At 50.8% G+C, this 10,491-nt stretch overlaps 1 protein-coding gene across 2 annotated transcripts in view; it reads left to right on the top strand.

Annotated features, from left to right (window-relative positions):
• Nucleotides 1–10,491, top strand: part of DCAF7 (DDB1 and CUL4 associated factor 7) — a 30,697-nt gene extending 20,206 nt beyond the window's left edge. The window contains exons 5-8 of one of the 2 annotated variants that reach the window (XR_008201000.1): nucleotides 3,113–3,322; nucleotides 4,246–4,363; nucleotides 5,595–5,832; nucleotides 10,417–10,491. Coding sequence is in view for 1 of the 2 variants with exons in the window: in XM_052657236.1 (XP_052513196.1) it covers nucleotides 3,113–3,322; nucleotides 4,246–4,363; nucleotides 5,595–5,767 (501 nt within the window). In the remaining variant the exon portion in view is untranslated. The other variant, XM_052657236.1, reaches the window with a different exon arrangement.

The raw sequence follows: 10,491 nt of genomic DNA on the forward strand, positions 1-10,491 counted from the left end.
CTTCTCATCTAAATTGAGAGCAGTAGTGTGTCAAAACAGTGGAAAACAATATATGTTCATATAAACAACTTATTCTGTAGTCTGTTGTTCTTCTTTTTGTGCCAGAGATTGCTGGTTTTTAATAACAGACTCTCTTAGAGGCAAACTTGGACCTGATGTGATTAAAAAAATAATCTTATAATTTAAGGGTAACACTCACCTTGAAATATGTTTACTTTTTTGGGAGCAGGAAGGCAAGAAGAGGGGAAATTTCCTGGCAGACAAAACTAATTGATTAACTCTTTTGTAAACTTGTTTTATGAATTTCTAGTATGTTCACTTAATACTTATATGTGTAATACTATTTGGAATTGAATATGGTTAACTTTGATGGTGATGTGTATTGGAAGAGCTGAAGGGAGCGGGCTCTAATTGTATTTACAGAGCCTTCTTCTGAGTGATTTTGTAAAATGGTCATAATCTTTTAACTCCCAGAGCCACCACGTGCTGGTCCTCCACCAGGGAAATCACAGGATGTCTCCTGTGGGTAGTGTTTCCTTTTCTGTCCAACTCCTGTGCAGTGAGGAGTGTTAATGTCTGTACCGATTAAAAGGATGCCTAGACATTAGGTGAGAGCTGTGAGGTTGTCCACAGAAGTTGGTGACCAGATTATCATTCTTAGTGAGAGGTCGTCCTTCAGCTTTCTCTGCTCCCAGCGCCGAGATCTGTTAAAGTCTGCTTGACTGGGTCACCGTGAAACAAGGGGCAGAGGAAGAGAGCTTGACCTGCCGGGAACGCCAGGAAGGGTGTCCTGGCACCCAGTGGAGCAAGTTGCTACATTTTGGTTCTGTGACACTTAGCCTGTCGTTCTCTGTCAGGGTCCAACCCGGAAAACTAGAGCTACTCCGCATGTTTAACCTGAGGGGATTTAATGAGGAGATGGCTCACACAGCTGCTGCTGCTGCTGCTGCTGCTAAGTCGCGTCAGTCGTGTCCGACTATGTGCGACCCCAGAGACGGCAGCCCACCAGGCTCCCCTGTCCCTGGGATTCTCCAGGCAAGAACACTGGAGTGGGTTGCCATTTCCTTCTCCAGTGCATGAAAGTGAAAAGTGAAAGTGAAGTCGCTCAGTCGTGTCCGACTCTTAGCAAACCCATGGACTGCAGCCCACCAGGCTCCTCCATCCATGGATTTTCCAGGCAAGAGTACTGGAGTGGGGTGCCAGATGATGCTAAAGATGCCAGATGATGGTAAAGATGATGGTAAAGCTGAGGAGCCACACTGGCCGCAGTGAGGTCGTCTGGGCAAGAAGAACAGCGAGTTTAACAGCCAGCAGGCCCTGAACCAACACCCTGGCCTCAAAGAAATGAACCTCAGGGTGATTGTCCGGAGAGAAACATGACACCTCCCAGCACCTTTGATTTTTCTCCATCCGCATCTCTGTTGAAGTACAGACTTGCTCGGAGGTTCTCATTGCTGCTGGTGGGTTGGTGCAGAGGAGGGTAGCGTGTGTCTGGGAGTTGTCACCCGCTCTTGGCTTCTGATGAAATATGTGGGTGGAACACAGAGGAAGGAGCAGTCAGAGTGGCTTTACACGCTTGGCTGTACTGCCCGTGGGCACCTTATTGCTTAGTGATGCTGCCGTGGTGTCCCTGTGCCTGGGAGTCAGAGCGCCAGCTGTGGGTGCACGTGTGGATAAACACGCCCCAGCCCTGATGCAACTGGCCAGTGCCGGCCAGTGCCTAGGTCTGTCGGGTCTTGGAATGGCCAGCCTAGTTTCCTGCTGAACCACTCCTCGTTCCCACCATAGAGAGAGAAGTGCAATTTCTTCATTGTCAGCCAGAGGAAGGGCAATTTATGATGTTGATTAGAAACAGATGCTTGTTAGTCAGTGTCCCCCAGAAGGTAGAACCTGAGGAAGGCTGGAGTCACAGTGTGAGGGACAGGTTCCACTCATGTCTCCCCAGAAGTCAGCTCTTATGGTCCTTGACCCCAGGAGATGGGTTTTGTTTGGCATTTTTGTTTTTCTTTGTTCAACATTTTGTTTTTCTTTTTCTCTCTCTCCACTTGTCTGGCTCTGGCTTTGTCGGTCTCTCTTTGTCCCTTTCTTTCTCTGAAGCCCTCTGTTGCTCTCTGCCTGTTTTCTCATAGACATTAGTGCAATACAAAGTTTGCAGCAGGTAATAAATGCATGCGAAGAGTTGACTCATTGGAAAAGACTCTGATGCTGGGAGGGATTGGGGGCAGGAGGAGAAGGGGATGACAGAGGATGAGATGGCTGGATGGCATCACTGACTCGATGGACGCGAGTCTGAGTGAACTCCGGGAGTTGGTGATGGACAGGGAGGCCTGGTGTGCTGCGGTTCATGGGGTCGCAAAGAATCGGACACAACTGAGTGACTGAACTGAACTGAACTGAACTGAATAAATGCAGAAGAAAATAATTCAAAACCTAAGTTGTTATACTTATGAACACAAACCAACTAGGAGAAATAGCATTTCCTAGGAGAGCAATATTAACCCTCTTTGTAAATAAAGGAATACCCGAGCCTCCCATGATTCAGAGCGGCTCTTACCTCTTTCTTGCACATGGGTCTCAGGTCCAGGTTTCACAGCAGAACTGTGGTCAGAGGAGGGCCACTTCTGCCTCTCCAGTCGATGACCTCAGCCTTCCTGTGGTCATGGATCTGCTCTGATTGTACATAGATGAAAGCCACGAGGGCCAGGAAATAAATGTCTCAAATCTCGTAACAGAGTGGCAGGAGACAGCCACTGGTTCTGGCTTTATTGAGCCTGTCCAAGCCGACCGGATAGAATACTTGCTGAGTTATCTGTGCTCTGTTGGTCAGCAGGGTGTGTGCTGTGTTACCGCGGAAGGTGGAGAAAGAATACTTGGAAGGCAGCAAGTGAGAGGAAGCCTACCGGCTTCCACCGTAGGATGGTCATCACTCTTTGGGAAATCGTTGGTGTTAGCACCCTCAGTTTCCAGTCCTCGCAGGCGCGGTGTGGCTTTATTTACCTCCTTCCAAGTCATGAGCAGGGGTTTAGATGAACCAGGGGACAGTAGGTTTCCCTGTGACATGAAAAGGAGGTAACTGACCTGAATCTGACAGTTGCTTCTTACTCACCAACAGGTCTACGACATTGCGTTTAGCCGGGCAGGGGGTGGCAGGGACATGTTCGCCTCTGTGGGTGCTGATGGCTCGGTGCGGATGTTTGACCTCCGTCACCTAGAACACAGCACCATCATTTACGAAGACCCACAGCATCACCCACTGCTGCGCCTCTGCTGGAACAAGCAGGACCCCAACTACTTGGCCACTATGGCTATGGATGGAATGGAGGTGAGAACCCCACTTCGGGCTAACCTAGGCCCTGCCACTCTTCTCCAGCCCGGCTTAGTGGATCCAGGAGAGCGGTTCTCAGCTGATGGCAGTTTTCTCCCCAGAGGATTTTTGGATCCACCTGGAGCCGTTTTGGATTGTCCCAACTTCGGAGGGGGTGGGGGGTACAAGAAGGGGTGGCACTCCTAGTGTCTGGGAGTTGGGGGCCTGTGGTGCCCAGGACCACTCCCCATAACACACGGCACAGCGTTACCCCACCCCAATGTCAGGAGTGCCGAAACTGAGAAAACCTGGCCTAGAGTAAGGGCCGTGTGTCGAGAACTTGTAATACGTAGAGAGCTGGACTCAGAGCCAAGCAAAGCAGTATCTAAAAAGTCAGCCAAATCATTCATGCTTCTGGTGCCAAGTAGACAAACAGGCACTTTTCCCTCTGTTGTCTGGGCAGAGTCTTCCAGCCTTAGTGAGTAGACGGGGAAATGGCCGCCGTGTAGCCTGTTGTTTCACAGAAGCAGTCAGTTGTGGGTGCACATGACGCTGTGATGAACTGTGTTTTGAGGAAGCCACTACCTTTCAGATTCTGCTTTGGGGTTCAGGGGAGAGGTCTCTCATCTTCCCAGCTGAGCAGGCACAGAATTCTGAGTACACCTGATGGCTCATGGTGGATTATTCACATTCGTGTTACCTGCCCGTCCGCCTCCCCTGCAGCCTAGAAGCCCCATGTGGCTTGTGATACAGACTATAAATGGCCCGTGTCCTTGTTTCCTTTTTCCTCAATCTTATAGTTGCTTTGGGGACCCCTCTGTCTCTAAGGGTCTGTTAAGTCTACAGATGAGCAAGTTATATGTACACTTTTTTTTTTCTCCCCTTGTGTAGTATCTTTTTTTTTTTCTGTCACCCACCGGGGTTTCTTGTTCTTTCTGCAGGTAGTGATTCTGGACGTCCGAGTTCCCTGCACGCCTGTTGCCAGGTTAAACAACCACCGAGCATGCGTCAATGGCATTGCGTGGGCCCCACACTCATCCTGCCACATCTGTACTGCAGGTAATTACTGGAAGGGGGTGATGGGAAGGATTACTGGAGGCGGGTGATGGGAAGGGAGGTGGGAGGAGGTTTTCTTCTGGTCTCCTTAGCATCATAATCCTCACTCTATCCCAAGGAAGGTTTGATTTACACAGAGTGATGCCACTGAGAACCTCCCTACACTAGCGTAGCTGAAACAGTCTGAACTCCCAGATGATCTTGTACCCTTAGTGACACCAGAGAATCTGTATACTGTCTACATCGTATACAGGTACAGGCTTGTGTTGCCCGCTGTGTGCCCCCAGAATCCTGGCTTGCACAGGACGTGCATCCAGGGGTATGAGAAGAGGGGCAGTCTCCTTGGCTGTAACCTCCGCCCCGCTGCCCCCCGCCCCTGCACCGAGCTCTGGGTACCTTGATGGGCCCTGCAGAACCTGACTGGGTCTGCAGCATGTGATGTGTAGTTCCCGTTTCACCATCTGCTAGACCCCAAGAGTTCCCCTTAAAAATGTGCTGGCCGTCAGAGTTCTTTTATCATAGAAATAATGTCTGGTATTAAAAATTAAACAACACTGAAACAACGCAGAGGTGTATGAAACAGGAGGGTGAAAGTCATCTTCCCTTCTTCCTTTCCCATTTCCACCTTAGCAGTATAGTTTGGTGGTTTGGGGCCAATTCAGCATGAATTTGGAAGCATGAAGCTTTTCTTCCTGGGGCCCTCTGCTCATGCCTGTCCATGTTGTTGAAGCGCAGCCAGAGGCGCAGCCAGAGGCCCAGGCCCACCCACTTCCTCTGAGCCTCAGGTTGTGGCCTGCCTTCTTCACTGTGGCCCTCGCTGATGCATGTATGTCCGTAGGATGGGGGGAAATCCCATTAAATTGAATCATCAGAGCGGGATCTTTAATGACTCAGGTCCTTTACGTGGCTGAAGATGCCATGTGGGGGATCGCATCCCAGCTTTCTTCCCTGATGTCCGCCTCAGAGGAGATGAGGTGTTGTTCTGAGTCCCTCTGCCATCCCCGCTCTGCTGTGGGGAACGGGCCCTGAGATGCAGAGGTGGAGGGCTCTGCCATTCACTGGTGCGGAGCTCTGTGGCGCAGGGCACCTGCCTTAACATTTCCTCATCATTGAAACCTCCCTCCATGGGGTTTGGGTGAGTGAGTCTTTGTAAAGTGTGCCCCCGCCCTGATGCAGGGCTCATGACCCTCACTGCCTGAGTGGTGACTTGCCTGCTGGCTCTCTGTGCCCCCAGCGGATGACCATCAGGCCCTCATCTGGGACATCCAGCAGATGCCCCGGGCCATCGAGGACCCGATCCTGGCCTACACAGCCGAGGGGGAGATCAACAACGTGCAGTGGGCATCGACCCAGCCTGACTGGATTGCCATCTGCTACAACAACTGCCTGGAGATACTCAGAGTGTAGTGTCAGTGGCGCCGTGCCCACACGGCAGGGGCTCGTGTGTCTCCCGCCTCTGCCCCACCCCCAGAGTAAGAAGACGCGCGTTTCCGGTGGCCAGTACGTCTGTCATCGCTTTGCACCCGCTGTTAGCAGAAACTGCTCCAAAGTCCCCGGCCAGCCGCCCACCGCTCACTGTGCCGGACTCAGCGCCGCGTGGCGCCTCCTCAGCCCAGGGCTGAGTGTTTCGATTTCTCTCTCCTTTCCTCATCTCCTTTGGTTCTGCTATTAAAAATTTCTGTATATCTGTTTGTCAGCCGTCATGTTAATGAGCTCTGTGGGCAGCGGCTGTGTCTGTATTCATCTGTCGCAGATGTCTCTGTCTGCCCAAGACAGCAGTCTGGGTCCTTGTCCATGTGAGCACTTCCTGGGAACAAACACCAGTTTGAAACTGTCTTTCTTCATGTTATCCGTGTCTCTTAACAAATTTCAACTTTGTATATTTTTTAATCTATCGGGCTAATTTTTTAACGAAAAGAATTTTACTCCCTGGCCTCTTCCTTGGTTTTATCGCCCTCCCTGTTGACACCTTCCTCTCTTCCCTCCCTGCCTGGATCTGGCCTCAGGCCCCTGACCCTCCGAGCAGTTTGCCTTCTTGAATCACTGCCAGGGCGGAACATAACTGACTGGGAGTCCCAAACCTCCTCGGTGCTCTGAAGTCGGCCACCTCACACCTTTCCTTGGCCTGGCTCTTGTCGAGGGCATTCTGAGCTCCAGAACAGACATGTGACCCCTGCTTTTACTCCCTCAAGTACATACGCCTGTCCAGCCCCCCAGGACCTACTGAGCTAGCCAGGCTAATGGGGGTGCCCGACTCCCAGGGGATGGTGGCAGGAAGGCTGAGCTTAGAGCATGTTTCCGGTCCACAGTTTAAGAGTCTTGTTTTTCTCTCCAAATATAAGCCCCCAACCATTCTCTTTCATGTCTTGAACGATAGGCAGGTGTGATGCATCAGCTGAACTTCAGTATCTCTGTTTAGTTCACTGTGACTGGCGGTACGTTGGCCACTCTTCCGCTAGAGAGGAGAGAAAGCCCTCCTTGGCAGGTGCCCAGTCTGAGTGTCCATCCCAAACAAGATCTCCTCTAGGCTGTGGGAGACAGTCAGCTCTTGCAGAGGATGGATTCAGGCTGGGGTCATCCCAGGCCATCAATTAACCAGAGAGCAAGAGAAGCTTCAGAGACCCAGGGCCAGCCAGTTCAGAGCCCCACAAACCCATCAGTCGCCCCGCCCCAAGTTTCAGTTCTGAGCAGTATTGGACATGGAGGCGGTGGGTGTCCTTTTCCGTTAGATGAATGAGTTCCAGGGAGGGGTCTTGTGTGTGACTCTGGTGGTAGGCGAGTCCTTGGGCGGGCAGAGTTTGGGACATGCCCAGAGTCTGGGGGGAGTCTGGTTTGCCACGCTCTGCCAAGTGCCCGAAGGTTTCTGAGACCCTCTGAGTTGAGCAGCTGGGAGTAGAGAGTAGCAGGCCTTGGCGCCAAAGATCTTGTCCACAGGGGCTCTCATCTGCTCTTGAGAAACAAAGCAGCTAGCTTTGTGTTTCTGGGTCCTTAAAGTCTCTTGGTTGAGTCTCCCTTTTCAGAAGCAGATGGATTGGTATCCCCAAAGTCATAGCTCTTTGCTTTCATACATGGGGGCTTATCCCAAAGAAAAAGCCTCTTTTTCCTTTTCAGTCAGGGTATTTCCCCTTCTACCTTTATTCTTGCTTCTGATTTAGGGGCTCTCCAACTGGCTGTCCACTTGGCCAATCCTGCGTTTACCGCCAGCTTTGCCGTGCGTCATTTTTGGACATGTGACACGAACCAGTTCTTGGTCAGAACCCTCCTTGGCTTGTTCTTGTGACTGATGGTTCCAGGGTCCTTCCCTCAAGGATAGCAAGGCTAAGTTGAATGTTGCTGGCTCTGGGAGGCCATCAGTTCCTTCCTGTGGAAAGGGTCTTGAAATGGAGTCTAGTGGGAGAGGTCGTTCTGGGGACAGGGCTTAACTCAGTGAGCTCTGAGTTAAGATCCCTTCCCTGATCTGCACTTTTGTGGTCTGAGTGGTGAGGAGATTTGTCACCTGGAACTTGAAAGCAACCTGGAGAGAAAAGTTAGTTACTAGGAATGAGGATATTTTGGACAATGTTGCTATTTACCTTGGAAACCAACAACTTTTGATTTTTTTTTTTTTTTCCTTTGCCCTGTGGACTCCCAGCCCTGTCACCCACCTTAGGCCCTGAGGTGTGGTCCTCTTCCTCCCAACATCCCACCTGGGCCCAGGTGAGACTCCGCAGCTCACCTGGGGGGAGAGAGATGCACACACGTGGGCATGCATGCACGCACACACACACGCAGTAGCTGGGATGCTAGAATTTTGAAGGCTCCCTCTCCCTCCCTTCATGCCCTGAACCAGATGGCCTCAGGGCTGAGGAGGGGATTTCTGTAGTCTCAGGATTTAGAAAGCCTCTTAGTCAGCCACGCTCCTGGAAGCAGAGATCTGCTGTAGTTTCAAAAGCAAGTGTTGGTTTAATTTGTTTAGGTTCTCAGATTGCCAGCTGGAGAGAAGAGGTGGGAGGCGCTGCCTCTGTCCTTGAAGGTGAGAAGCGCCCTGGGAAGGCTGTGCTGGCGCCTCTTGGCTCTGGCTCTCCCGGCTGTCGCCCTTTGACGTGGCCTTGGACCCCTGAGCCACAGCCACCTTTGTTTTCCTTGTCCTCCCTGCGGGGAGGCAGGTGCTGAATGTGTAAGGCTTCAGGCTCCCCGTCAGAGAGCTGGCAAAAGTCCTTTGGAAGCATGAGTGTTTATACCCAGGAGAGTCGGAAGTGTTTCTTTCCAGGAAGGAACTAGGCGCACGATGAGGACTTGAAGAGAGAAGATGTTTGATGATCAGGGGAGAATCTCTTATCAAAACCAGGATCGACTCTCAGAGTACTGGTTGAGATTTGAGAAGAAACAGAAAAAAAAACTGAGACTCCCAACAAGTTTTTGATGACAGGTGTGGCTGAAATTTTAGGAGGAGATTGAGGATGGGGGAGGAAATCAGTGATGATGAAGAAGAAAATATTCGAGGGCGGTACAGGTCTGAGGTGAGGAAGCAGGCAGGCTGTCATGTGGCCGCGGGGTGAGACTGTTCTCGGGCTGTGTCAACCTTCCAGGACCATTCAGCAGTGTCTGTGATGCTGGGGACAGGGTGATAGAGGGACCCCTTCCTGTTGCATTTCAACCCTGCTGTTGTTTGGTGGCAGAAATCTGCAGGAGTTGAGAGCCCTTCAGTCCTTCCAGACCATGCCTCTTCTTGGTCGTAGGTTTGTAGACAGCAGAAGCAGAAGTTGCAAGGTCATACTGACTCCCCACCCCGCTGTTCTCTTTCTCTTCCTCTTACCTCCCCACCCCTTGCCCCTGTAGAGCTCTCTTCCTGCTGCAGCCTGGGCCTTGAATTCCCAGCCTGCGACATATGTAGGAGCTGCACAGTCTGCCAGCTATGGGAGGCCCGCCTAGTATCTTCCCTCCACTGTTGCCAGCTCCTTTGACTGCCCGGCTTAGGGGAAGGGAGACCATTAAAGCAGAAGCCCCAGAGCGGACTCTGCCCTTTCCTGTCTGCGCTCCGGGATAAGCAAGGAAGGTTATGCTAGTCACTTCAGTTGGGTTTTCCCTGGGAGGAGAGCTGAGCCGAGCAGTCAACTGTGACCCCTGGGCCAGGCTTTCCAAGAAGGGTTGTCCCTGCACTGGCTGGGCCAGCTACTCAGTGTTGCATAGCCCTGCCCTCTTTTCCCACCATGTCATTGCTGCTAATGGTCAAGGTCAAATATATGGCCACATGGAATGGGCCAGGTCCTCTCAGGCTCATTTGTGGATGTGATTTTTTTTTTTAAAGAATGGAAACATGCAGGTGCCTTCCCGAGAGGCTTGGACTGGTGTCTCCAACCAGAAACAGATAAGCTAATCAGAGTATGAACTCAAGAGGAGGGATGTCAGCAGTCTGTGTAACAGCTGGAAAACGTCCACGTACTGGCCTTTAGGACAACCCAGGGGATCAGAACTCGGGATCCCTGCTCTCTAAAAGAACGTTCTCACCTTGGGTTGATAATGCAGTGTGTTATGAAACTTTTGGAGCTAAAGCTTGGACTTGCTGGAGTCGAAGATGGATCATTTGATGTGGTTCCTGTGTATGTGATGACCCCTGTCAGTGACCTTCCAGCCTTCCTCCCCGAGCGTGAATTTGTAGCATGGTTGTACAAATCTCTCTGTAGAAAATGGAGGTTTCTTGTTCTTTGAAGTGTTAAGCTCTAGCCAATCAGTTTCTGTCCCCTTTAGCCTAGTGTGTCTGAACTTAATTTCTCGCTATGTATTTAAACTTTTCCTCTGTATCATAGGTTTTGTGGCATCCCACGGTCAGGTGGAGAGGAAGCTGCCCCTTACAGAACTGTACTGTAACCATTTTTTAAAGAAACATTATTTTCACAGGACTGATTATACACAGGGCTTGTAAAAAAATTTTTAACACTGTGCTGTGAAACCACGCTGGTAAATCTCCATTGAAGGCTACTTCAAAGGCACCTGAAAGTGGAGTGTTATATCTATGACTTTATTTCTTGCTTCCTAAGTATATTAAACCTAATTTTCACCCTTTCATTCTGTTTCAGCCTCCTGTATAAGAAGTACCGTATTTTCTGCCCATCTTACTTTGTAATAAAACTTGAACATGTATAGACTGACTG

Source organism: Budorcas taxicolor, chromosome 19, assembly GCF_023091745.1.
Source record: "Budorcas taxicolor isolate Tak-1 chromosome 19, Takin1.1, whole genome shotgun sequence".
NCBI classification, from domain to species: domain Eukaryota; kingdom Metazoa; phylum Chordata; class Mammalia; order Artiodactyla; family Bovidae; genus Budorcas; species Budorcas taxicolor.